This window comes from Alligator mississippiensis, chromosome 4 (genome assembly GCF_030867095.1).
Source record: "Alligator mississippiensis isolate rAllMis1 chromosome 4, rAllMis1, whole genome shotgun sequence".
NCBI classification, from domain to species: domain Eukaryota; kingdom Metazoa; phylum Chordata; order Crocodylia; family Alligatoridae; genus Alligator; species Alligator mississippiensis.
Window position 1 is genome coordinate 147,504,101 of NC_081827.1, and position 27,954 is coordinate 147,532,054.

General features: G+C 50.3%; 1 protein-coding gene across 4 annotated transcripts in view; it reads left to right on the top strand.

Moving 5' to 3' along the window:
• The window catches only part of LOC102557654 (alpha-2-macroglobulin-like protein 1), a 60,591-nt gene that overhangs the window by 4,319 nt on the left and 28,318 nt on the right, over window positions 1-27,954 (top strand). For all 4 annotated transcript variants that reach the window (XM_019482282.2, XM_014600748.3, XM_006270602.4 and 1 more), the window contains 27 exons: window positions 3,472-3,625; window positions 4,194-4,278; window positions 4,813-4,933; window positions 6,154-6,271; window positions 7,512-7,621; window positions 8,004-8,174; window positions 10,858-11,088; window positions 11,207-11,270; window positions 13,918-14,063; window positions 14,232-14,381; window positions 15,214-15,468; window positions 16,851-16,959; window positions 17,705-17,867; window positions 19,066-19,294; window positions 19,591-19,714; window positions 19,854-19,975; window positions 20,507-20,558; window positions 21,320-21,403; window positions 22,258-22,434; window positions 22,669-22,750; window positions 24,125-24,281; window positions 25,276-25,350; window positions 25,586-25,757; window positions 25,872-26,086; window positions 26,208-26,423; window positions 26,777-26,892; window positions 27,688-27,778. In XM_019482282.2, coding sequence (XP_019337827.1) covers window positions 3,472-3,625; window positions 4,194-4,278; window positions 4,813-4,933; window positions 6,154-6,271; window positions 7,512-7,621; window positions 8,004-8,174; window positions 10,858-11,088; window positions 11,207-11,270; window positions 13,918-14,063; window positions 14,232-14,381; window positions 15,214-15,468; window positions 16,851-16,959; window positions 17,705-17,867; window positions 19,066-19,294; window positions 19,591-19,714; window positions 19,854-19,975; window positions 20,507-20,558; window positions 21,320-21,403; window positions 22,258-22,434; window positions 22,669-22,750; window positions 24,125-24,281; window positions 25,276-25,350; window positions 25,586-25,757; window positions 25,872-26,086; window positions 26,208-26,423; window positions 26,777-26,892; window positions 27,688-27,778 — 3,789 coding nt within the window. The remainder of the gene's footprint in view (window positions 1-3,471; window positions 3,626-4,193; window positions 4,279-4,812; window positions 4,934-6,153; window positions 6,272-7,511; window positions 7,622-8,003; window positions 8,175-10,857; window positions 11,089-11,206; window positions 11,271-13,917; window positions 14,064-14,231; window positions 14,382-15,213; window positions 15,469-16,850; window positions 16,960-17,704; window positions 17,868-19,065; window positions 19,295-19,590; window positions 19,715-19,853; window positions 19,976-20,506; window positions 20,559-21,319; window positions 21,404-22,257; window positions 22,435-22,668; window positions 22,751-24,124; window positions 24,282-25,275; window positions 25,351-25,585; window positions 25,758-25,871; window positions 26,087-26,207; window positions 26,424-26,776; window positions 26,893-27,687; window positions 27,779-27,954) is intronic.

The following is a 27,954-nucleotide window of genomic DNA, read 5'->3' on the forward strand; positions in this document are numbered from 1 at the left end:
TTAAAAAATTTAGAAAATTAATATTTATCTGCCCCTGGTTGCCTGTCAAATTAGACAGGAGGACCCAGAAGAAGCCACGGCAGGACTCTGCAACAGCAAGGCCCACCCCTCCTCTCCCCTCCCCTCAGCCAGAAGCTCCTGCCTAGCAGAGGCTTCTGGACTAGGACCATGGGGCTGTTCCTACCTCCCTGTGCTGGAGCAGGAAATTCAGGTAAAAAGGCGGGGGGGGGGGGGCAGGGAGGACTGCAGGCAATCGCCTCAGTCCTTGGGGCTGGGCTGGCTCCTGTTGAGTCCTGCCATCGTGGCCATGCAGCTGGGAGTCACGTGGTCTAGGAGCTGCCAGCAGGTGGACAGGAAAATGGATAAAAAGGTGGCAGGAGCATGGGGGGAGAGTGAAGCAAGTGGGTGTGCGGGAGCATGGGACCAGTGCCAGCAGGGCCCAGAGTGGGCCGGCAGAAGCGTGGGGAGTGAGCTGGCAGGGGCCTGGAGCTGGACTGGGCTGTGCCAACAGGGAGAGAGGGGAGCTGGCCCAGCTCCACAGAGCCCCTGACAGCCAGGACCCTGCTCCTGCCGTCCTCTGGGCCCCACTGGCACCAGTGCAGGCCTCGTGCTCCCACATGCCCGCTCGCTCCCAGTTCCCCCCACCCCAGCCCCACAGTACAGGCAGGGACCAGCACACACAGCCCTAACCCCGCACACCCCGCGCTCGCCCGTCCAGGCTGAGCAGCGGTGGCATGGGACAAATTCCTACTCAGTGTTGGGGGAAAGCAGCCCTCCCCCTCCTGCTGCTGGTGCTTCCTGGTGCAGCCACTCAGAGCCTATGTGGGGCTGTCCTGCATCTCCACTGCATCACCACCGCCTCTGGGCTGCCCCACGGGGCATCGGTTGCAGCGCAGAGCAGACACAGGGCAGTGCAGCGCAGGCTGCAAGTGGCTGCACCAGGAAGTGCCGGCACCGGGAGGGTGAGGGGCTGCTTTTCCCCTGTGCTGAGAAGCAGTTTGTCCCATGTTGCTGCTGCTGAGCCTGGGCCCTGCACTGGCTCCAGGCTTGCCAATCAGGGTTGAGCAGCAGTGGCAGCAGCAGCAGTGGCGGTGGCACCAGCTGGTCAGAAACTGCTACTCAGCAGGGGGGAAAGCAGCCCTTCCCCCTCACCACCTCTGGGCAGTTTTTGGTGCAGCTGCCTGGAGCCCACGCCTCACTCTAGGCTGCCCAGCGCAGCAGCAGTGACAGTGTGGAGCAGCTGCAGAGCAGCTCACGGGTGGTGGTGAAGGAGCCACACTGCAACCTAGCACAGCACGGGCTCCAAGCAGCCGCACCAAAAACTGCCCAGCAGTGTCAAGGGAGAGGGGCCACTTTCCCCCATGCCGAGCAGCAGTTTTTGCCCAGGTGCTGCTGCCGCTGCTCAGCTCTGACAGGTGAGCCTGGAGCCGGTGTGGGGTGTGCAATGTCACAGCTGCACATGCTGGTCCCTGCCGCTACTGCTGCATGTGTCCAGGCGGTGCAGGGCGGGCGTGGAGCGCACTCAGGCTGCATGCTGTTGGTGGTGGCAGGGAAGTGCCACAGAGCACTCGGGCTCTGCGCTGTTGTGGAGAGGGTGTTGACAAGCTGAGGAGGCGTGTGTGGAGGGGCTCTCATGCACACCCCGCATACCCTCAAACCCTCCCCCACACATAGTCACATATCCCACAAATACTGTACCCACACACACATCCCCACAAACCCCCCATACCTACCCACCCACATCCACACACACTCACAGCTCCCCACAAACCCCACACCCACCTACCCATACCCCCAACACCCCTGCACTCCCCACACAATATACAAGAGTAAGACTGCATTTTGAGCTATTATGCAATCACTTCTACATACACAGCACAAACACACACAAATCAGGACAAACATATATATTTTAAATTAAATCAAAAATATTATTATGGGTGTTTGACTTTTAGTATATACTTTAGGGTTCTTTTCAATTCTAAGATGGCAGACCCTCTTCCCCAAAGGAGTACTTCCAGGGGCAAGGGGAGAAACTTCCAGGGGCAAAGGTCAGAGGTTAGGGACATGACTTGTGGTCCCAGGATGGCAGCCAAGGGGTGGGGCTTGTGTCAAGGGGTGGGGCTACCCATGCAACCCTTGAGAGCTTGCCAAAATTTGGTAAGTGGCCCTCCACCTGAAATAATTGCCTGCCCCTGTCTTAGCGTGATATCCCTTCTTGAACCAACTGCCTAGCTGTGATAGTTAGACAAGCTTTCAAATGCAAGACATGTTTCATCATGCAAAGATGTGTAAGAACCATGGATTCTGAGGGTTTTGTTATGGGGGAGCTGACTGTAATTGTAGTTGGGATGTTGACAGATTAAGCATTTCTTGCTAAAGCAAGCTGTGTCCCACTTGAAGTCTGTTGGCCAGTGGGGAGTTTGCTTCTGATGATGAGTTGGGAAAGGGACTGTGAATATTTTTCTCAAGGTCTGATCTTTGTTAAGTGTAGGTTGTTGCTGTTTGGTGATTCTTCCAATTGATTCCTGTGTTGGGTTGTTGGTGTGCCATCACAGGGGGGGTTCTTACTGTGTTGTAGCAGGTTGGAGTCTTTGGTTAGCTATTTCAAATGTAAGGTCTATTTCTGTACTGAAGTGTCCTTGCTGTATAACAGAAGATTTTTTTTAGGCTGGTTAGATGGCCATCATGAGTGTTCTCCTTAGAGCAGAGGGCATGACTGGAGATTACAGTATTTTGGTGTGCTTAGGCTGACTGATGGTTATGTGGATATAAGTACAGTGGCCTGTGGGCTTTTTGTAAAAGGTGGTTTGTATGGTGTCATCCTGGATTTGGACTGTGGTATCTAGAAACTTGATGTAGGAATATTCCAAGAAAGTTTGCTTGAGGGGTGATAGCTGTTAAACCTGTGGTGGAAGTCAATAAGTGAGTCCAAGTGTTCAGTCCAGATGATGATCACAGTAACAAAATCGGCTTGGACATTTTAGACATTTGGACTAATTTCTACAGGCTAGACCATACACATTCAGTAATCACTGGCATTTTCTGCCCACATAAAGTCCACAGCTCCCTGTTTAATACATGTGTGTGGTAAACAGAGCCCCATCACCCCATAGCTGCTGATCTCTTTTGACTTACACAGCATGTACTACAGAAAATGACAGTGTGATAAAGTGTGTGTGTGTGTGTGTGTGCATGCATGCATGCGTGCATGTGTGTGTGTGCACGCACGCACACTCCACTGACTGGGACGTCTTTGGCATTTGTGCCACAGCCTGTATTTTGGTAGCAGCTCTTGCAGACGTACCTTTAGCTCCATGATCTGTTGGGTCCTTGCCTCCTGTACCAAGAGGGGGGTGAATTTAATCCCTGCCACTACCTTAAAGTTATGAGTGCCCATGGTGTGCAGCTCCTTGTTATGGAATTCCTCTGTATCACTGGCATAACCTCCCCTCCCTGCTGCCTGGACAGGACCCCAAGGGGAACCGGATTGGACAGTGGTTGAACGTGACCCCAACTCAAGGCATTATAGACCTGTCCTTTCCCTTGGCCGCAGAAGCACTCATTGGAGAATACACCATCAACCTGCCTGGCCTCAGGAACACCTTCAGGGTAGAGGAATATGGTAAGAGCCAGTGACCAGAACAGCTGAGGAGTGTGGTTTCTTACATCCAGGTGGTTGGGGCCTTCCGGATGCCAGCGTTTAGGCACAAGTGTGTACTAGGTTCTGGTGAAACATGAGGAGCTCTAGCCAACACTATCTTCACACAGTCCCCTGGCATCATCCTTCCACCGCAGAGTCCCCAAATGTGCCTGGAAGCAAGAAGGGAGAGCTGTCTCTTGCATTTGCCTCTAGGTTTCATGCCATCTCTCATGCCCACAAACCTATGCACTCCTTCCTCTATGGGATGCTGGCTCTCAGCCAGAGAAAAAGCCTACAATGACTGTCCTTCAGACAGGTCTAAGTGCAACCTGTGAGGCTTCATGCCTACTTACTCATAACCCGCCAGTCTCCCTTTCCTCATTGCACACATCTGGCTCTCCCTTAGGACCTCTTTCTGGCCCAGCTGGGGAAAGGTGAGGGGAATTCTTTCTTCAGGTGTGTGGAGGTGGGTGGAGGAATCATTTGCCTCTTGCCCCCCACCTCCCTGCCACATATGCCCATACATGCAGTTTCTCTTGCTTTCTCACAGTGCCGCCCAAATTCAGCCTGGTGATTCAGATGCCCCCAGTGGTTACCATCCTGGAGGAGCAATTCCAGTTTCAAGCCTGTGGCACGTGAGCTGACAGCTGGCATTTTCTTGGCTGAATAAAGCCCAGGACAGTCCCTGCCATGCCATCCCTCTGAGGCACCCTGCCATTCCCAATTCAGGATGCCCTTGTACTATGCTCAATGCTCCTTAAATGAGCAAGCCCTTAGATACTGGGATGCACCCACTAACTGAAGCACATTCCCTGCAGTGCAATACCCCAACAACATGACTCTAAGGCAATGGACGCCATGCTAATGCAGATGGGAGGACTCCCCACCTAAGCAACCACCCCCTTCCTGAAGCACAGCACTTCCTAGCACCACCATGGGGTACTGGGGTCCACATTTATATGGGGGAGAGAGTGCCACACTCCTACCTGATGGTTTTCTCCATGGAGCACTAAGCTTCTGTGGGCCTGAGCAGCTTTGAGACTGTGGCCCACTGCAATTTTTATGGCTGCAGGCCAGATGCTGGCTGATGTTTATTTAGCCAGCAAGGCCATTGCTGTGGGATTGTCTGTGTGAGTGAAGCTTTGTGTCTCCTCTACCCTCTAAACCAGGTACACATATGGGAAGCCAGTTCACGGCAGAGTGCGGGCCTCTGTGTGCCGTAGGTGGATACACTATGGTGGGTACTCACTGAAAACAAAGGCTGATATCTGCCAGGAGTTCTCTGGCCAGGTAAGCACATGAAACAGTGCTGTGAAGACTGTGCCCAAGAAACAGAGGGAAGGAGCATGTTAAGGGGGGAAGAGTGTATAAGAGTCATCTGCTATTGACCTGGTGTACCTTCCAGGAGGAGAGACTTCAACATATGCAATTGGTAGGGGGTGCATGTGGGTGCACATGCCCTCCGTGATGGGGCCGGTACTCCCCGATGGCCAACACTGATGCTGTTGGTAGGGCTGGTCCCCCCCCCCCCCCAACAGCCTGATAGGCTTCTGCAGGTGACCCCCGCCGCCCCCCAATTCAGGAAGCACCAGTCACTCATGGACTTCAAGATAGCTCTACAAGATGGCTCCTGGACCTCCCCCCAGCCATTAGCTGCAGCCATGCTGGGGGAATTTGCTGAGTTCGCTCAGGGCTGGGTTCATGAGTGAACCAGACCCTGGATTAAACCACAATACAGATGGACAGTGCTGCACAAGTGACACATATGCACACACACAGCACACATCGTTTTGTCCCCCATGGGGCTGGACAGGCCTTGGGCTAGATGCTCACATGGTGTAGACCTGTATATGACTATGAGCATAGTCAAGCATTGGAGCAAGCGACCTAGAGAAGCTGTGGAATCTCCATGCTTGGAAACTTTCAAAAGCAGGTTAGATACCTGGCTGGGATGGTTTAGTCAGGGATGATCCTGCCTTGAGCAAGGGGCTGGACCAGATGACTCTGTGAGGTCCTTTCCAATTCTACTTTCCTATGATCCTAGATGCTGATTTGCAACAGAGAGAAAGGGACTGTGTGCCTGTGAGGAGTGCAGTCCTCCAGCTCTGGGCCTCTTACTCCTGAGGGATGCCAAGGTTGTGATCCATCACAAATTTTACATGCATTTGCCTCATTACTTGTGCATCTGTATCTGTTATCATGTTGTTAAATAGCCTGGAGACCATCTTAAGAATGGATTTTGCCCTCCTGAAAAATATGAGCTACTCCAAGGGTGCAAGTGCCCTGTTTCTAGGTTGTGGCATCTCTGTGATTACACAAGCTGGGGCTAATCATGTGATGACAGAATTCCTCCAGGATTTCTACATATACAGGATAAAGCTGGCCAGTTCCACTCAGTTACAGCATTTTTTAGCTCAAGAGGCTGGGGCTCTTGCCCTTGGTGCCCTGAGTTCCATAATGGGATTGTAACACGAGTGTTTGGGTAACTAGTGCAATCATCTTCCTTCCAGACAAACCCAGATGGCTGCTTTGCTGCTATGGTGGACACGCGGATCTACAATCTGACTCTGTACAACAACTACCACTTCAGTTTAGAGGTTGTGGCCTTCCTGAAAGAAAGTGGAACAGGTACTAAGGGCTCTATATTTGGAGACTATCAGTTGCCTCTGATGCTCTCCTCACATCATGAGATACCTCCCGCTCCCACTAAAACCTAGAGGAGTTTCTTTGTTGGCTTCCATGAGAACTGAATTGATCCTACCTGCATAAGGAACACTTCACCCATGTGGCAGAGTGACAAAGGGCTTCTGGTGTGGACATCAGAAATGTCCTACTAGGTCAACCCACAGGTTCATCCAGCCCTGTATGCTGTCACTCACAGTGGTAGAAAGCAGATGCTAAAGGGAAGATCATATAAGAAGGGACTATCCAAACCAATCCATTCCCTGCCGCTTTTTCCTAGAGCTTCCAGCATACAGCTCCCAGCTGTACTATGTGTTGTACCAATATAGTTCTCCCCCTCCCTTGATTTGAGCTGTACTTGCTGCAGTCTGGATGTGTTGGTGTAGTTGCATCTACACCAGAGAGTTCTCCTGACTCAGCACTGTCAGGGTTGAATTGTCCTTTCTCTTGACTGATGGAGTTAAGCTGGCTGAGATCTGTCATGTAGACCTAGGCTGAGCTGAAGTCTGCAGAGTAAAGATGATCCTGCTGGTACTCAGTTGTTTCTTTTACTTTGGCTGCAGGGTGCTAGGTGGCTTCCTCTGTTCTTGCAGTATAACCTGGGAAAGGACACTTGGAATGAGAAGAGATTGCAGGAGACTCCAGAAACTTTTGAGTGTCCCCACACTGTCCTTGGACACTGTCTGTGCCTCATTCAGTACCGATCACTGAATCCAGATGCATCATGACAATGCCTCCTCCCTCAGCCCAGGCAACATAGGCTGATACTATACAACTGATGGCTCAGGGCTTTGTCCTGTGCTAGTTTTAAAAATCTCACCCACCAGTGGGACTTCCACTCTCCCACAGCCTCTCATCCTCCTCTTGCTCTTAGTCTTAGGCAAATGTTTGCTAGTTATCCACCCTGGTAGTTCCTCTATTTGTTCAGTTACATCCCTTTACTTCCTTCTATGAAGCCCTGCCAATGAATTCCTTGAGGCTGACATGCACTAGGTAGGACAGGCCCTACTGCTATTGCTCATCATAGAGATAAGATGATTCTCAGGTGTGAAAGGAGCAGCCCATTTGTCCCCCAACGTGGTAGAAGACCATCTTCTAAACCACTGCATGGGGAGCATCCAGTCAGACTGTCTTCTATCATTCATGTGACACTCACCCTAATTTCTCTGTCTGCCTCCTCCTATAGGGGTAGAGTTCAACACCACTCAGAGCTGCAGGGTCTCTTCTGCCATCACTTCTCTTCAGTTTCTGGACAAAAATATCTACTACCAGCCAGGAGCCCCCTACTATGGTAGAGTAAGTGAATAAGAGAGATACTGGGAAAGTCCTTCTCCAGAGGCAAAGGGGAAGGCAAGGACTGAGTTGCGTGGATGTCCTGAAAGTGGTCCCCTTGCTCCCTTAGCCCTCCTCCCTTGCTAGGTCTCTCTTGTCTGCAGGGATTTGAAGGCTGGCCACTCTGGAGCTGTTGGGGTGGCTCTGGGGATGTGTTTGTGGAGGTGGCCTTGGGTTTATTATTAGGGGAAGGTGCTAGGGACAAAGGAGGGTCAGCAGCTGGAAGGGATTATGGGCACATTGTGGACAGCAGGGTGATTCCTAAGCCAGGATGAGGGACTGGGACACCTTTTCAGTCAGGTATATTTACATTTCCACCTCTCACTTCTATTCTGTCTTCTTGTAGCTGGAACTCAGAAGTGCAGCTGGGACCCCGCTGAAGAATAAAGAGGTTCATCTCTCTGTACACGTCAGCAACAAAGAAGAGACTCAAACCTACCTTACAGACAGTGCAGGAGTGGCCTCCTTCACTTTGGACACTTCTACATGGACTGATGGTGCCACAGTTTCATTGAAGGTTAAGCACAGCTTTCAAATGATAACATTTTGCATTTTTATTGAGTTGTTAGAGCTGTAACTAGTGACTTGCTTCAGTTCCATGAAGAGCCAGGCCAGTGTCACCCTCCCATCAGGCAGGTGGGGAAATCAAGGCCCTGGGAGGTAGAGTGATTTGCTGTGGGGGTATAGTGGGACTCCATGGCAGAGCCAATGTGCTCCACCCCTCATGCCACATATAGTCATTAAGCCGACAGGCATCACTGGGGAGAGTAATGTAAGAAGGGGACACAGGGCACCATACTTGTTCCTGGAAAAAGTGACTTACAGCTGAGCGGACAAAGACAATGTTTAGCTTGGCAGGGAAGGGCCCCCGAGGCAGGGCCGGATGGAGAAGGTAGAGGGAACTGGGCTATCCTGCATGGGAAAAGCAGAAGAAAGAAACAACAAGAATGAAGTGTGCAAAATCATGACTCAGGCAGGGAGGGCCAGTGGAGGCAGCTCTGTTTAGATTGCCCCATAACACAATGAGAAGGAACTTAGGAGGGAGAAGAGATAAAAAGAAACACTTTTGTAAGGAATACACAGTCAGTGTGAGAAACTGTCTGCTGCAAGTTAGTATGGAGGCCAACAGTTCAAATGCAGCTTGGCAAAAGGTAAAGCTTGTATATCTGGCTTTGGTATCAGAAGCGGACTGGCCAAGTTTGCAGATGACACCAAACTCTGGGGTAAAGCGTCCACACCTGAAGACAGGAGGGTGATCCAGGCTGACCTTGACAGGCTCAGGAAGTGGGCAGACAAGAACCTGATGGTGTTTAACACTGAAAAATGTAAGGGTCTCCACCTTGGGAGGAAAAACCTGCAGCATGCTTATAAGCTCAGCAGTGCTACGCTGGCTAGCACTACAGATGAAAGGGACTTGGGGGTCATGATTGACCACAAGATGAATATGAGTATGAGACTGCAATGTGATACTGCTGCTAGTAAAGCGAGCAAAACGCTTCCTTGCATCCACAGATGCTTCTCAAGTAAATCCCAGGGCATCATCCTCCCCTTGTATTCAGCCTTGGTGAGGCTGCAGCTGGAGTACTGCGTCCAGTTTTGGGCTCCACAATTCAAAAAGGATGTGGAGGAGCTTGAGAGGGTGCAGCGGAGATCCACGCACATGATCAGAGGTCAGGAAAGCTGACCTTATGACGAGAGGCTGAGAGCTATGGGACTCTTCAGCCTGGAAAAGCGCAGGCTCAGGGGTGATCTGGTGGCAACCTATAAGTTCATCAGGGGTGTTCACCAGGATCTGGGGGAACATCTGTTCACCAGAGCACCCCAAGGGATGGTCACAAACTCCTCCATGACTGTTTCAGGCTGGACATAAGGAAGAACTTCTTTACTGTCCAAGCCCCCAAGGTTTGAAATAAATTGCCACCAGAGGTGGTTCAAGCACCTATTCTGAACGCCTTCAAAAGACACCTGAATGTTTATCTTGCTGGGATCCTATGATCCCTGCTGACTTCCTGCCCCTGAGGCAGGGGGCTGGACTCAATGATCTTCCAAGGTCCCTTCTAGCCCTAATGTCTATGAAATCTTTTGGGTAAAGCCTGAGACTGTCACCCACACAGCAGTGGTTGAAGGCCTGATTCTGCAAAAGGCCTTTGGCATGACTCCGGGCAAGACATTTGACCCCTTTGCCTCCTTTCCCTACCCTTAAAGGAGGATGTTACTAATTACCCTGGGGAGATCTTACTGGGAGCTCCCAGCCTTGTATAGTCTCATGCAGTGCCTTTGTACAGTCTAGTGGAGTACCCTCTTGTATAGTCTTTGTATAATGTCCTTGTATAGTCTAATGGATAACCCAGTCCAAGTGTAGCTTCTAGAGTAGCTGACCCCTGGCTTTTTGGACTCCCAAACTTGGCCTTTTGGTTCCTGATACCCCTTGTAGACCTACTTTTAGGCTTACCTCCTGGAGAGGTCCTTTACCTCTTCAAAAACATGTGGTACACCTGAAGTCACATTCAGTGCAACCTAGGTTCACTCTCTCAACAGTCTCTATAAGGGAAAACAGCTCTGGCTCTTATCCTGCCTTTCTCTCTCCTCCCACCTTGTCTATGGGAGTCTTTTCTTCCAGAATCTCTTTGCACTGTCCTTCCCTCAAGTGCCTCCCTGGCACCAGAAACAGCGGGGAGTATGAAAGTGAACACTTCTCCTAGCGTGCTCACACTGCAGTGAAATGTATGATGGGTGGCTTGTATCTTCCTTTAAAATGCTCAGCTTTTAGTCTTATTGCACAGGGAGGAAGTAAAGGGGTTAGAAGTATAATCTAGTTGTTCAGGAACCAGGATATCAGCCTAGGTCAGTGGTACTCAAAGTTTTGGCCCTGCTGGCCAGATGAGGAAGCCGTATGCCACTTCCCCTTGCTGCCAAATTTTTAGACTCATGGTGACTCTGGGGCATGGATCTGGCCCATAGGCCACAGTGAATGAATGATCCAGTTAGCAGCTGGTACCTTGTGGTATCGGGGTAGGTACTAGTTACCTGGTGATCTGCTCATGGCCTGTGGAGCAGGCTTGGTGGGAAATGCCACTTGCACACAGAATGGCAGGGGACATAAAAATGTGTCACTATTTCTTGAGGGAGTACAGAGCCTACCCATGGCTGGACCTGGGAGAGGCTGTCACAATATGCATCTACCATTTTCTGCCTTTTAGGCAAAATCCACGTTGGAAATACCCAGAAGAAGTTTCACAAAAGTCATTCCATCCTACGGCACTGACATCCTGTCTCTGGAGGCCTTCTATTCTTCCAGCAACAGCTCTGTGAGGATCCACCCTGTTCAGGGGATGCTGCCCTGTGGGGAGGAGCAACAAGTTACAGTGAGCTATCGCCTTTTTGTGACAGAGCTGGAAGATGGAGCTGCCCAAGTGGAGTTCTACCACCTGGTGAGTACATAGAAGAGGCAGTGAACAGGGAAGGAACCAGTCCCTGTAAAGGAGGCCCTGGGACTGTCTTAGCACAGCTAGAGACAGTCAGCTCATTGCTATCTGTGTTCCTTGTCAGGTTTTGGCCAGAGGATCCCTTATTCATTATGGCCAGAAGACAGTACTTCTTGATGCCCAACTAGGTAAGTCCATAGCACCTTCTAAGAACAGAACAGGGATATAAAAAGAAAACCTCTCCAACTGTATTTTGAAGGTGAAAGCAGAGACCAGAGCATGTGAGAGTGACAGGGACAGCACAGGGATACAAGAGGAACCAGTGCTCTCCCAGAGCCTGCAGTTCCATAGGCAGCAAATGTAGCCCATCTTTCCTCTGTCCTCCTACTCTCTCCTTCTCTGAACATCTTATGGCAGTTATATTCAGTCAGGGTGGAGTGCTGTGAGGTCCTTTTAAAGGTGCCGCAGAGTGCTGTGCAATATTACGTGTGCAAACACCTACATATAATTCACCAGATAAATCCAGAGATTTCAAACAAGAATCCAGAGTCAGAAACATACTGACCTGCTGTGGCCTTTCTGAGTTCTTTGCAATGGATGAATTGCTGTAGTTTTCTGTAGTCAAGAAATGAGTGAAGGTTGAATTTGCATTTTCCACAGAGTGCTTTAAGTCTAACCCGAGGGTGCCTTGAGTCCAAAAAGGCTTAGAACTATTGTCTTATGGGTTTCTTATCCTGTCAGAGATCACCTGCTAAGCTGGAGTGGCCTGGGCCAGGTCTTGGCCTGAAGACCAACAAGAGAAAAAAAAGGAAGGTGATGTGAGAATCAGTGTAGACGGCCCATTGAGGAGAGTGCTTTCTCCTTTGGGCCCTCAAGAGTCCATGGTGGGGCTCTGCTATGGGGAGAGTAAGGATAATTCAGTAGAAAATGATGGACATACAGCTCTCTGCTCTAACTTATGGCGCTTTACAAAAAGTGCCATGAGTTAGAGTGATCCTTCCCTCCCCCACAATCTTCCCCCCTGTTGGGTCAGGGGGTGGGGAATTGAGATCAACTTTGGAGTTGATTCAGCAGGGAAAGGCTACCTGGCTGCAGCCTCTCTCCCCTAGCTCCTCCTCCCCACCCAACTTCGGTGCTGTCTGCAGGATTGAAGCAAGGAAAAGAGAAGGGAGGAAAAGGAGCTCCAGGCTGGGGTTTGCCCAGCCTGAGCAGAAGGGAGAGGGGGTTTGCGGGGGTTGCAAGACAGAGAAGCTTCAATCCACCCACCCCTTCAATCCACCCTTCCAGCTCAAGCTAGGCAAACCCCAGCCCAGAGCTCCCTCCCCGTCCCTTCTCCCCCCTCCCATCCTGCAGACAGCACTGGGGGCAGGGTTGAACTACATCAGCCCAGCCCTGATTGCACGCATAGACAGACTGTAGTTAATGAAGTTGCTCTGCTTTGGAGCACCTTCTGGACCCATATATAATGAGGGTTAATTAGTCACATAATCGGGCACCTTTTAAGCACTCTGAAGCCGTGCATCTCTGTCAGGGTACAGCTGTAGAGCACCTTCAGGGGGCCAATCATGCAACAAATGTCACTTCTGTCAGTGCCCTGGGAGACAATCTCCTTTTTAGGAACTGCAGCCCTCCTGGTTGCTGTTAGGGGTGCCCTAGTCAACATAGTGGAGTTTCTTCATATAGTAGTAAACCCCAAAGAGTAGCGCTCAGGCCCATATAGGAGGAAATCAAAATAAATTTGGCTGAGCATGAACAAGTTGTGTACTGTACATACTGAGGCAATTACTTTGCTAACCTTGTAAGGTTCTCCCATCAAGGAAACCTCTGGTGCTCATCTATGTGTGGCTAACTCAGGAGGCATGCAACGCATACCTGAATTGCCCTGAATCATCCCTAAATTACCCCACACTGACAGGATGACAGGGAATCTAACTGCTCTGATTTAGCTTTGAAAACATGTCTGTAGCTGGTAGCTTGGAGGGCCAGTTAGTCAGCTTCCACAGCATTGCTTAACTTGCCAGGAGCAGAGTTTATCCACATTTTGCTCTTACAGAGTTTAGAAAATTCACAGGAGGTCAGCTTCTCTCCTGAAGTCCACAGGAATAGTGGTGGTTGGAAAATGTTTTTCCAAACTCTTTTCCATCAGAAATGCTGCTTTGACAAAATTTGAGATTTTTTTGCACAATTCTATCAATGTTGATAAAACATTTATGGGGGGGTGGGAATTAAAATGATCCTTTTTGAGATGTTGGAATGTTCCTTGTTGGCATTTTCAGAATGGAAATTTTAGACTTTTTGTTTCAAAATGACTTTGCATCTCAACCTGTGTCCTTAATGCATAGAAGCAAGTGAAAAAGAGGTCAAAAATCACAAGGTCATGTTTCACATTTATCAGAAAAAATATGTTTTGATTGATTCAAATGGAAATCCTGTTGTTTTGTTGCAGAACAGGTTTCAGAAAGTTGGCTTTTCCTCTGTTTGAAATTAAAAAAAAACCCAATGAACATTGCTCACTGGTTGGAGCATCCATTTTCTAGCCTACTTTCCATCAGCGCCCTGCAGAAGCTAAGCCTGCTAACAAAGCTCCATGGAACACCTATGCCAGCAATTCTCAATCAGGGTGTCACAACATCCCAGGGTTCTGTGAAATCCTTTTAAGGGTGCAGAAGAATTGATCTATCTTTTCCATAGTCAAGAAATGCCTGAAAGCTAAGAACTGACATTTTTGAGGGGTTCCTGTAGTCTAAAAAGGTTGAGAACTATTGGCCTATGTTCTGTAGTAACAGGGTTCTCTGCAGCTCTTTAAATCTCTCTGTTCATGTTTCCTCCATACAGCTCACTATCAAGGGACCTTCAACGTCAGTCTTCCCATAAATGCCATGTCACCCTCGGCTACCATGTTGGTTTACACTGCTTTCCCTGAAGGCCGGGTGGCTGCTGACAGCACCACCCTGAAGGTCTCTGAATGCTTCAGGAACAATGTAAGCTGGGAGTGTACATGGGGTACAGACCACACGGAGCACCTGCTGTTTCTTGTCTACTGACTGCTTGGGAAAGAGGGGTCATGCCAAGAAAGACCCTGTTAGGCTTTCTTCTGTCCTTTTCTCTTCTTCCTGTTCATTGAGTGTCTCCCTTGTGTGCTGTTCTAGGTGAACCTGGGCTTCTCAGAGAAGATGGCCCTCCCTGGGTCAGCTGTTCACCTCCAGGTACAAGCGGCACCAGGGTCCATGTGCAGCATCCGTGCCGTGGATCAGAGCATTCTCCTCATGAGACAAGAGGCAGAGCTGTCTAGGGCCAGTGTGAGTCACTCAACTGTAAGGAAGACTGAGTCATGCTGGCATCAAGAGTATCTCAGTTCCCTGTCTGGCTTCAGGCCCTGGGCCTGCAGGTGTGATGGCTGTTACCAGGGGTGTGAGTGGGGACATTGTACAACCTGTGCCTGAAAAAAGCAAAAAGCCTATGCCTGACTTGAACCTTCAACCCCAAACCCAACTCCCAGCTTTCACTTAACAGGGATAGCTTATACAAGAACTGCCCTCATTCAGTCTAACACATTATTATAGATTTTCAGAGTAACCAAATCCAATTTCTTCCACCACCACTAAATGTTATAGGACACAAGCACAGCTACCCCTAGAGGTGGAACCCTCTGAATCTCATTTCCTGACCCAATCAATCCTCCCAGCTATGACAGGGGTAGAAATAGTACACAAGGGATGAGAGGCTCCATACTCCAACCTCCAACTCTCCAGTCCAGGTGGTCCAGTCCATCTAAGATTGGAATTGGAACTGGTGCCCTGGCATTGAAAAAGTTTGTCTCCCCCTCCTCTGGCCTATGGCCAAATTGGACATGGCACCCAAGATATGAGAGCCAGGTACCCAATTCCTAATTCCGCTGGGGTGTCCTATCCCATGCAGGATGTCCAGGCATGCTGTAGGCCATAGGAAACATCTTCTCATGGCTTGCCTTCAGGCCTCAGCTATGATCCATGAGCTTCAGGAGCCATTATGAATTAACCCTCCTCCCAAATACTGTCCCCCAAGCTGCCTCTAGAGTGTAAGAGTTGCTGCCTCTCCACTCTCATGTCTCCATTCTTGCCTGGCTGCATGTGTGCCTGTTTCTATCTGCAGGTGTACCGCCTGTTCAGCTATCCTAAGGAGTACCCTGATGCCATTAGAGACCCTTACAGTGACCCCTGCATTAATTATCAGCGTCGCAAGAGGAGTCCTGGGGTCTCAGCATCTCCAGGCACTTCTACCGCTGTGGATCAGACTACCATGGCTCCAACAATGCTTCCTCCTAAAGTAATTTCATCCTTCATGCAGAGGGACTACCCCACCTATTCCTACCCCGTGTCTCTGCCAGACCTACATGAAGTTCTAAAGGTAAATGCTCTTCTCATACCTCAGCCATGTGCCTGGAGCCCTGGGGCCTCTTGAATCCCAGAACTTGCCTTTCTAGATCTCCAGAAGCCCAGTTTCGTAGTTCCAGATCATTTGCCTCAGGTGCTCAATACTCTGGATACACCAGATCCTAGACATAGAGATTTCTGCAGCCCCAGACTCTCAGCTTCCTAAAACTGAGATCCCCAAGCCCATTGTCTCACAGCCCTCACTGCTTCCAACTTCCCTTTCTCCCAAATGCCCAGTCCCCTAAAACTCAAAACGCCTGAGCCCTGGACTTTGGGGTGAGAGGGCAGAAAGGAGAGAAACAGAGAAACAGGTAAGGCTGAGGTATGGAAGGATAAAAGAGAAAGGGAATGGGGAGGTTTGGAGAATGGAGGGAGAGACGGATAGAGGAGAGAACATAAGGAAAAAAAAGAAAGGGCAGCAGCACTACCAGAAGTTGTACCATTACCACAGGAGGTTGTAGAGGCAGACAGTATAGTCAAGCTCATAAAGGGATGGGACAAATTTAGGAATGATAGCGCCATTAATAGCTGTTAAACAGAAGTGCCAGGGATGTATCTCTAAACCAATAATGGTGGATGGTAGGGAAGGTATGACAGAGAATAGCTCAGTGGTTCTCAACCTTTTTAGACTCAAGGCACCATCCATTAGACTCAAGGACTCCCCTCAGAAAATACCAGCTTGTAGCTTTCAATCATTTCTTGACTCAGGAAAATAATCGAGCAACTCTTCTGTTGAAAAGAACTCAGAAAAACCACAACTGGTCAGAATGTTTTTGACAGTATGGATTCCCATTTGAAATCTCTGGGTTTATCCTGTAAATTGTGTAGGTGTGCACCTACGAGTTGCTTGGCACCCGGGTTGAAAATCACTGTTCCACATATACTGCTCTCCCTTTAAGCAAGGGCAGCCAACCTGTGGTACACATGCCACAATTTGAGAGCATAGGACCTGTTTTAGAAAGTGGTTGTCAGGCATCCTTTTGACATGACTTGTCCAAAGGAGCTGGTGCCATATAAACATGGTTTCGATGCTGGTGGTGCCTGCTTGAGCCAGAATGCTGGCATTTGTTCTTCTGTCCTTCCAGTTGATATGGAGGATTTTCCTAAGACATCATTGATGATAATGTGTCAGGTGTTTCCAATATATTGTCCAAGTTTCACACACATACAACAGGGTAGCCATTCTAACCTGGCTGTCACTGAGAAGCTCTGGGTGGGCCCCAGGTGCAGCTCAGTGACATGCAAGATGTTGGGGAAGTTGTGAATGGGATGCTGAGTAGGCACAACAGGTTAGTGTGTGGTAGGAGGGGGCTGGCCTAATCCTGGTTTCTTCCTATTTTTTTTTTTCCCACACAGAACATAGGTTTGAAATTTTTGACCAACCTTCAAATCAAGTCTCCTGTTGAGTGCCGCAGCGAGGACCATTACTACCTGGACTTTCCAGTGTCTGAGTTTGATTATGAAGGCTAGTCTCTTTGGAAACCAGCATAGCAAACTGTGTGAAGAAGGCTGAAGACATTGCCTGTGTGGGGTTGTGTGCCAGGGAATCAGGGCAGGTTTTCAGGAGTAAATGGAGGATGTTACCTAGATTTATCACCTCTGGGGTGGATGGTTTCTGGCAGAGTTGAAAGGGGATTGAATGGGATGCTTGTGGCAGAGTTACTGGGGAAGGTCTCTGACAGCAGGGAGGAGGGTGAAATGGTGAGCATTTGGCCAGGGAAGAGAATGAAGGAGCTGGCAGAAGAGAGAGGAATCTGTTAGTGGCCTGGTAAGGTGTGAGGAGCTAGGTTTCTCTGGAAAACAGAATAAGCATGGGTGATGCATTGGTGGGAATCTGGGCATCCACCTTGGGTAGTGGTGGTAGGGGTACTGAAAGAAGATGACGGAGCTGTGTGGAGGATGAGTCCTTCCTGTGGTATGTATGTCTGGGCCCCAGGGGAAATTGATAATACTTGAATAGGGCCCAGGGAATCAGGTGAGGAAGATGAAATTAGAAGAGAAGGAGAGGGCTTTCAGGAGTTACTTGCAAGAGAGAACGGGATCAAGGTGGGAGGATGGAGATGTGGGGAGTTGGCTGCTGCTCTACAGTTATAATGGTTAATATGGCACATGAGATATGGGGCATTGCCATCAACTGTGCTCTCCCTAGCTTGGGTCTCTTGCCTCCTGTGGGATCTCGTGGCACTAACAAGCTGATGTGACATTCCTAGGAATGGATGAAAAATCATATGTTGTAACCAGTATGGGCTCTGCTGAGAAAGAAGAGGCAGCTAGTCCTAGCAATGAGCCAGAAATCAGTGAGGCAGGTGGTGAAGCCATGCAGCCCCGCTCCTGGTTCCCTGAGACCTTCATATGGAGTTTGGTCCCCATCAAGTAAGTAACCGTGCTACCAGAGGTTGTGACCTCATCGGGCCCACTGGCTTATCTGAGTCAGAATGGGTAGAGTGTGGATGGAAGCTAAGCCTGGGGAGTGCTCCAGACACTGAGAGCAAGGAGGGGCTCTGCTGCAATCTCTCTGCATGACCTTGGGCAAGTCACTTAAGTTTTCCAGACTTTCCTTCCCCAGCTGTAACATCTTCACCATCTTCTCAGCTGTCTCATTCCTAGTGTGTGTAAGTGTGTGTGTGCAGAGCCTCATAAGCTAGGGCCCTAGTCATTGCCAGACTTTAGGAGCTCTTTGAATGGAAGTTTCGCATGGTACTCACAGGAATGCAAGGTTGGGTGAGGGTCAGTTGGGTCTCCAAGTCTAGGCACTTGCTCATTTGTAAGTGGTTGTGCATTCCCTTCCATCTCCTCTCCTTGTAACCATGCCTCCAATTTAAGCTCAGTCCTGCAGTAGTAGTGTCAAAACGTGGAGTGACCAGTATCTCGGCTTCTACCTCAGAGATGCATCTAAATCATGTTCAACATTGCTCTGTGTACATGCGAAACGAACTCTGTGGGGAAATGGCCCAGGCCATAGGTACCACTGAGGTCCTTACTTGCTGGCTGGACAAGTTAGGAGAGAAAGCCTTCCCACTTCTCATCTGGATCTTCCCTGCTGTAAGGAGCCCCTGCCTATCTTAGGGGGAATATGTACACCATTGCAAGCTCTTTATATGTTATACCTTTCCTATTTCCCCACTAGCCCTTTCCTCCCACCCCAGCAAAGAAATACCCCAATACTAATAATGTATCTCTCCTCAGCAAGACCAACCAAACATGGGCTGGGGCATTCTGGAGGAAGCATATAAAGCCAATAAAAGTGAGGGGATTTTACGAAGTCTGCCACAGGGACTTTTGTTTTTAAACAGCTCAGATCTAAAGCTCCTGTCCAAAACACTCCCTTTCCTCCAGCTCTCTCAGAAAACTGTACCCTAACATGTTTCACTTTAAATGAGCAGTTTTCTCTCAGGCCCAATTAAGGCAGTCCTGGAAGCGGGGCATGAAATGAAACACTAGTCCTGATCTTCACTGCTACTCATCCTCTGACCTTTTCCCATCACTGTGCTGCTTGTGTGACAGGGGTGCTGGGAGGACACGTGGAGCAGCACGGTTCCTCTTTGAGCAGTGCCCACCTTTCTCTTCTCAGTGACTCTGGGGTGGCTGAGCTACCTGTCACAGTCCCTGATACAATCACAGACTGGAAGGCCATGACATTCTGCACATCGGAGTACAGTGGTCTGGGAATATCTGAGACTGTCAGCCTCCGGGTCTTCAAGCCCTTCTTCGTGGAACCAGCCTTGCCCTACTCCGCAGTCCGGGGGGAGTCCTTTCCCCTGACAGTCAAGGTCTTCAGCTACTTGAAGCAGTGTATGGTGGTAAGTGGCTTCTTCAGGGGCTGAGAAAGGGTGCTATAGTGCCATGTACTTCATGGATGCAGATTCAGGAAAGGCAGCTTCCTTCAATCACAAGGGGCCCAGGCAGCATGAACAGTATCTATCTGCCTGACAGCCCTATCCAGGAGGGTTGAGCCACTTGGTTGCTCATAAGACCTGAACACAAAAGGTGGTGGGGACAGTTATGATGGGTCTGTGGGCCTTTTGGGTCAAAGGGCTGGGGAGGAATGAATCTCAGCAGTGAATCTCACCCAGATCCCCTTTACTGTGACCTCCAGATTCAGCTTAGTGTCATGGACTCTGGGGATTTCGAGTTTGTGCAATCAAATGTCAAGTTCACTGCCTGCCTTTGCCCTGACTTGGCAAAAACCTTTTTCTGGGATGTGAAGGCTACAAAACTGGGTAAGGAAGGATTGTTTGATTGGAAAGGGCTGCAGGGCAGGAGTGAGGGGCACTGGTTGAACTGTGGAGGGAGCTCACTGACCAAACTAGGATGCAAACTCTTCAGCATAAGCAGACCCGTTTATATTCTGAATTTCAGGGGAGGTGAATTTCACCATCACCGCCAACGCGACTGAACAAGAAGGTGTTTGCACAGAGCATGTAGCCGTCATGCCAGAGACTGGAGGAAAAGACATAGTGATTAAACCCCTGCTGGTGAAGGTCAGGCCTGCTCTGAGCTCGTTTGAGAATGGGGAGTTAAAAAACCATGGGCGCTTGTACAGGTTGCGTATTGTTCACATACATGTTATGAAAGGGCACGAAAAATCACCATTTGGTTAGTTTTGTTGCATGAGCAAATACACATTGACTTTTTTTATTGTGGTAGGTTTCGATTTATCATGCCCATCCTAAATTGCCTAATCGCAGAGGAGGAAGGCATGTCACCTGAGTAGATCAGCTCTCCTCAGGGAGGGGTTGGCAACAGCATATTTCTAATGGCAAAGCTGCCTATGATCAGTCAATGAACCCAAAACTCGCCATGCAGTGCCCTGGTTTGGTGTATGGCTGAGGGTCACTTCACACTGCAGACTGACAGGTCCTGCTGTAAACTTATTAGCTGGGGAGTAGTCCAGCCAGGCAGGGGGAGGCGCTTTGCTGCACTTTGCAGTGCAAATACAGCCACCTGACTTCCCCCACCGCCTGTTTCTCTTCCACTCTCCTTCCTCCTGAGCTCTTCTATTCTCCCCGCAGGCAGAAGGGCTCCTGGAGGAGAACACTCATACCTCTCTGCTGTGCCCCAAAGGTAGGATTGTGGGCAGTACGGCACAGGGTGTGTCTCAAGTTTGATGGCCCAGCACAATGTGTGTGTGTGGAGTGAGGGGACATTACACAGACAGCACAGTATAACAACTGCTCCAGTGATATTTGGAGGTGGCAGGTGGAGTCCTGGTGAGAGCAGATACGCTGGGACTTTAGGTGACTAGCTGCATGGGAGGATGCCAAAGCAGTGGTAGCACTAACTGTTGGTACTGCTGAGCCATGGCACAGCTGTGTCATGGAGCTACTGTGCCACTGAGGCAGTGTGCTTCCATGTAGCCAAATCCTCCTAACATCGCATTTCAGCATCCAGGCTGCTGTCAGGCCCCTGAGCCATGGCAATACCATGTTACAAGGTCACAGTGATGCTGTGCCACCTTCTTCCTGAGCCACCACATGCACCCACACGAGCATACTAGGCCAACTTCCACCCCTTCACCAAGACGGCTCCCATGGACAGGCAGGGCATTCCTTCCCTGGGCCTACCTAAGGCTGTCACTGTAACCAGTTGTGTGTTCCCGATTTGCCATATTCTCATGCCTTTATTATCCAGGGAAACCATCAATATTCAGGGAAGGGGCTGGGTTTCCTTTGCATCCTGATGTCAGCTCCCGTGATATACCCAGGGCCAGAGGATCCCAAGGCCACTTCGCCCTTTGGGGAGCTGGGGTACATACCTGTGCCAAGCTTGTGGAGCCCTTGTGTTCCTCCAACCTGCTGACATGTCACTGCTGTTATTACTTGCAGGGGAACCTGTTTCAGAGACCATCACTCTCGCTTTGCCAGAGAATGTGGTGCAAGGATCGGAGAGAGCCTATGTTTCTTTCCTAGGTGAGCAGCCTGTGTGCCTCAGGTCGGGGCATCTTGGAAATGGGGAGTTTCCAGGCAGGAAACCATTTTGGGCCATATTTTCTTTTGGTAAAGGGTGCAGGGAGCAGACTCGCCTTCACTGTGGTGATCAGCATGCTAGAGGAGGGAGGTCTGCATGACTACAGGCCACTACTGTCTATTCCCCATAGCCAATGCAAGATTCAGTCCAATCACATTTGCTTCCTCTCCAGTCCTCTCTTTCTCACATACTAAAATGTAGTCACTCTACTCTTCTGCCTTTAAAACACTGAAGTTTTCTAAGGTAGGGTCAGAGCAGAAACAGCCCCTTTAGGAATCCACTTCTTATAAAAAAAAAAAACTGCAAACAATTCAAATGCTTATTTTCAAATGCAGGCAGTCCCTAACCTTTGCAACTCCCTACAGCAGGGTATGGAAGAAAATGACCTTGGGGAGTATATACTGAGATGAATGTAAACAGCATTTGCAGTGCCATTAGTATAATTGTGATCTGATGCATTTGAGGGGTTTTATGCCTCCCTGAACAGGGCCCCTGTTAGAGATGCAACACAGGACTGGATGGATTTGTGAGCCCAGTTGAAGGTGGGCTACAGGATCTCTACAGTGGGCCGTGGTCTTCTCCAGTAATGGTGCCTGCTATGGGCATGGTTCTCCAACCAGTCTAGTTTCACACGGATGTCACATTCTTAATGGAGTGGCACCTGATTCAGGCCAAAGTGAGAGGTGAATTGGACCCCAGCTTACTAAATTACTTCAGTCAGTGTCAGGGACAAGGGAGGGCAATTTCTAAATATGAACATTTAAAGTCCCCTGAAGGAAAGGGTTTTTTCTCACAGGAGACATCATGGGATCAGCTCTGCAAAACCTAGATCGACTCCTCCAGATGTCCAGTGGCTGTGGAGAGCAGAACATGGTCCGCTTTGCCCCCAATGTTTTTATTACACGGTACCTGGAGGATACAGGGCAGCTGACTCTGAAGACCAAACAGAAGGCTGTTGGCTACTTGAAAAGTGGTGAGCTGGGCTAGCCAAGAGATGGGCTGCTAGCTAGAGAGTAAACTAAAAAGATCAGAGGGTGGAGCTGAGGGGAGATGGTCTGTGCTTCCTCTACTCCATGTGTGTAGAAGAATGCTTATGCCCTTTTGCAAAGCCCTTTTACTGGACTGCTCATAGGCCAAAGCTCTGAATATGGCTATGATGAAGAGGAATTGGGAAGGAGACTACTCCCCTTTGTCTCCCTTTCCACAGGATACCAGCGGCAGCTCCGGTACAAGCACATAGATGGCTCATACAGTGCCTTTGGGGAAGGCAGTGGGCCAGGGAACACCTGGTAAGCAAAGACTGCACAGAGCCTGAGCTGGGAGCTGGTGCAGTTCATTCAGTCCAGGGATGGTGAAAGAAAGCTGGTTTGATGAGGCATAGGCTGCTCTTGCTGTCTTCAGCAGGAGAGCCTGAGACAGTCCGGGGAGCATAGCAGGGTTGGATGCTGCTGTGAACTGGAACCAGAAATCGTGTTGTAGACTCAGGTCCTCCAATTTTAGCTGTCTTGAGATGGGTATCCCAAAATAGAAGCCCTCTTTGGAAGTCTGGCCCCCTTCTACATTTTTCAAGGCTCTTGTTGGACCTGAGTGACCTGAGTGACTGGTTTTGCAGTCTTTGGGATCTCTGCCCACACTTGGGGTGCAATACAGAGCTCAGGGGAAGGGAAGACTTTGGAAGGGTGACACAGACTTCTCTGAATCTTCAGATGGCTGTCCTAAAGTGTGGGGAGGGGTCTGCTTCGGGGGCTGAAAGTGTCTACGTCTTTCTTTATGTGTGCTGCTTTCCTTCCCCTCCCCTTTGCCCCATATTCCCAGGGCTAGTTTGAGGGCACAGCTTGTTCATATTTCTCCCATGGGAGACACATGTGGCTTTCTGGGTGTGGACAGAGTTAACAACTGAAATGTTTCCAAGTGAAAGGGAGTGTTTCAGCCAGGGGACACACATATGTCCCTTGGCTCAAAGGTTTCAAATGTTGGGGCCTCCTTGCAGGGGGTGCTAGGCAACTGTGCACTTCGCTTCTCCTCCCCCTCACCTAACAATGATGGGAGGTAAAAAGGATGGGAGAGCGAGTAGGGAGGTATGTGGGGGAAACGGGGTGGGTGACAGGTGCTCCCTCCACCCTGCCTCCAAGAATCTGACACTCCAGCTCCAATCTCCTCTACCTCCACTCCATCTCAGCCCAGTGAAGGTATAGAGGAAACTGGTGCTGAGGAGAACCCAATTCTAGCAGGGGTGGGTAGGGCAGGAGTTGGCAGGGGGGTAGGAGAGGATGTGAGCCCAGCTGCAGTGGCTGCTAGGGTCCCAGTGGGGGCGGTGGGGGGCCCACTGGGGGCTTAGTAACACCCTGGGACCCAGAACAGGACCTAGCAGCTGGACAGCAGGCAGGCTGTCCACCCATTCCCCTTCTCTGAAGGGCACTGTCCCCATGCAGATGTGAGCAAAAGTGAAACTGCAAAACAGCTCTTCTTTTCAAGGAGCCCTGTTTGGGACCATTCCAGCTGCTTTTAGGACATTCCAAAGGGTCGTGCGTGTGTCCAGCTGGCCCTTCAAAAGAGTTCAAGGGCATTTTGAATGTTTTAATGGCTAAATCTGTCCCCTGTGCTGCTGGGGTTGCTGACTCACTCATGGCTCCTCCTTCTCCCTCTCCCCTCTTTGGCTCCAGGCTGACTGCCCTGGTGCTCAAGACCTTCAGCCAAGCCCAGCACTTCATCCCCATCGATGAGAAGAACATCAAGGATGCTGCCAGTGCACTGGCTACAAGCCAGGCTCCATCTGGCTGCTTCAAGAGCATGGGGAAGCTGTTCAACAATGGCTTGATGGTGTGTCCCTTCCCTGCTCCCTCAACCTGCTTTCTGGGCTCCCCAGTGCTGCCTCCCACTCTCTGTCTCCTGGTTTGGGTGTCAAGAGCAAAGCTCTGTCTTGCCAAGGAGGAAGGCCCATCTTTGAGCAGCCTGCCCACTGGAGAGAATGAGAATGGCTTAGTCAGGATAGCATTTCTTCAGAGCTGGGCATGTGTCTTGGGAGGTTTACCATTAGGGGAAATAATCCATAATAACTGGTAATTCCACTATGCCTGACACTATGCCCATCCCTTCCTCCCAAAACCAAACCTACAAGTTCTTCCATCATCTCCTTAGCAAACACCATGGTCCTCTTCCCGATTATTGAGCTCTCCCTGTGGAGGAAGTGAGTGGCAGGACAGAGGTTCATGGGCCGGCGACCACTATCACCAGCATGAGTCCTAAGGGAACCAAACACACAAGCACATGCAGACACATGCACACAGACTCCCACATGCAGTCCCTGAGAAGCAGAGAATAGCTGCCTGCTGGCAATGTAATCACTGTGTAGGGGGTACCGGACAGGGAGGAAGGGGACAGGTGACCCGGGGAGCTGCTCCATCAGTGCCTGGCATGGGACATCTCCTCTTAGTACCCACAGAGATGTTCCTTTACCCTCACAGAGGCCAGAGACCCCACCTGAGCTCCTTTGTGCAGAGGGATGGCCACCCTGGATCTCAGGCAGAGCTCCAGTGAGAGATGCAGCATGGAGGGAAGGGAAGTGTGTTCATGGAGGAAAACACAATTTGTATTAAGGAGTTTTGGGGTCAGGTGAGGGTGGGAACCCCTCCTTCATCCCCTGAGAAAGAGGAAGGATCCAGCCACCAACTGTGGCATTTCCCTGTCAGCTGGATGGACCTATTGCCGTGGTATGCATGAGTATCACTGAGAGGGTGGGGGTCTATAAGCTGTGCTGGGAAGACTCCCTGTGCTCTCCTTTCACTATTCCATTCCACTTCTCCCCTTCATGTAGGGCGCAGTGGAGGAAGGACTGGGGCTGAGCTCTGCCATCATCTCAGCCCTCATCCACTCAGGGATGCCGCACTCTGTGAGTACAAGCAGCATGGACACGCACTCTGCATCACCTCTCCCCACACCGTGTGTCTGCTGTCTGCATGCGCACTCAGTGTACACACAGTCTATCTGTGTTCTGTGTACAGGCTGCTCCCTTTATGTCTACACAGTCTCAACATGCTCCCCACATCTTTTGCACATGTACATTCATCATCTGCATTACCACCCCTAGCCAGCTTATCAGTACCTGTTCCTCTTGTAAATTCCAGGACCCAGTCTTACGAAAAGCTCTGAAGTGCATAAAGGACCTAGTCACTGCAGAGGCTGGAGGCTCCAACCTGTACAGCCAGGCACTAGCGGCCAAAGCCTTTGCACTGGCTAGAGACAAGGCTATGAGGCAGATCATACTTAAAAGACTGGATAAAGCAGCCATTGTATCAGGTATGACAGCCTGTAGGGCAGGACTGAGGGGCAGTAGCAATCTCACTAATTCTTAGCCAACCCCTCCTAGTGCACGGCCTATTCCATATGCCTTTCCCCATCCGTCTGTTCCAGATGACCAAATCTACTGGACCCAAGAGCTAAAACAAAAGGAGAGCTCCTCATACTGGTATCGAGCCCCATCTGTGGAAGTGGAGCTGACATCGACCATCCTCATGGCCCACCTCTTGAAGCCCAGCTTGTCCTCTGCTGACATCATAAGGGCCTCCAAGATCGTGGCCTGGCTAACTAGGCAGCAGAACCCCTATGGCGGTTTTGCCTCCACACAGGTAACTGGCTGCTCCTCTCCCAGACAGAGAGCCCTCCCTTCTCTGGAGAGAAGAGAGCTGTCAACCCAGCCCCTGCCTCTGTCCCCAGAAGACAAAGCCAGCCATTTCTCTGCTTCCCCAGGACACCATGGTTGCCCTTGAAGCCCTGGCTATGTATGCAACCAAGACCTTCCGCAAGGATGGCCCTGACCTCCGTGTTTCCATCTCCTCTACTGGCTTCCGTCACAGGATCCGCATCAACAATGCCAATCGGCTCCTGCTGCAGACTCTGGACCTGCCTGCCATCCCTGGCAGCTACACTGTGCAGACTCAGGGCCGTGGGTGCCTCTTCATGCAGGTGAGGTGGGGGAAAGGTCTCCCAAATGGGCTGTGGGTATGGAGCGAAGCAGAACAGATGGGAGGGAACTTCCTCCCCAGAACCCTCAGGAGTGGCTGTCTTAGGTGGGACCCTATAATGGGTTACCTTTCATTCATTCGGTCATGGTGGCCTGCCCTCCAGGAAGCCTCATTAACCATGCCAGACACTATGGGGTAGCCCAGCCTGCCCAGTTCTCAGCTGATCCCTTTTCTCCATACATGAGGTGAGGCAGCTGAAGGTTTTCTTATGGAAACTGGGGGTTGTGTGACAGCAGCTCCCTGGGGGACTGGGCCTCTGTCTATCTCAAACGCCCTGTCTCTCTCTCCTGACAGACCACGTTGCGATACCACATCCCCCCACCATGGAGCGACCTCACCTTTGCCCTGTCTGTACAGACGGAGTGCACCCAGCCAAATGCCACGCTGTTTCCTGTCACCATTCGCACACGGTAGGAGACCCTCTGACTTCACTTCCTTTCCCTGTGCAAAGGGGCCTCTGGCTGCATTTCCTCTAGCCAAAGACCTGTCAGCCTTCCCTTTCCCAACAGCCCTGGTGAGGTCTATGTGTTCCAATCTACATGGTCAACTTCAGGCAGGGTCTTCCTTCTTGTCTCAGGGCACTGTGGCCTGATACTTGACCCTAAGTCATCCTTGACACAGCAGGCTTCAGCCCTGACTGGTCAGCCTGTGCTGAAAGCAAAAGGACTCAGCATCTCACAACAATGGGTCACCAAACAGCACTATTAAGAAAAGGGAAACACAGATAATGTAGTACAAAGCATCCCCTGCCACACAACTCCAACCTTCCCTACTCCCTTTGCAGCCCTTCATCCTCTTCTTGCTCAAGCCTGGCTAGGTTAGAATTGCCAACATGTTAGGAAGAGGCTGGCTGCTCTCCCTGGAGATCTCTGGAGCATTATGCAACAGGAACCTCCTGAGCACTCTTCTCATTGGCTTGGCATTCAGCCCATGGGGAGAGGCCATGGGGAAGCGGGTCAAGGGTTGTGTGCATATGTGTGTGTGCATGCACATGGGTTCACAGCTGTGGGTGTATGAGTGCATAGATTGGTGTTCACAGGTAGGTAAGTTTATTAAAGAGACAGGGATGTTAATAGGAAAACTGCCTGGAAAGCAAAACAGATCTCTTAATTTGGCTGCTGAGAGCCAAGTTGGGTCCTGGCCTGAACTGGTGATTACACCCCATGAGATGACATTGCTCTGTTATGTTCCTGGGGGGTCTGCAGCTACACAGGGAACCGTGTGTCCACCAACATGGTCCTGATTGAGGTGAAGATGCTGTCCGGTTACAGCCCAACAGCGGACTCACTAGAAGAGGTGAGATAAAGGCTATTGGTAGAGCCTTATGCATTGTTGAATATCTGTGCATGAGGTCTTTAGGCTGTATGATTAGCAAGCAGATATATCAACGCCCATTCCAGTGGGCAGTGAGAGCCATTTCCAGCTCTCCTTCTCCCACTTGGTTTCCTCCCACTCTTGGGAGTGAAGCCTTG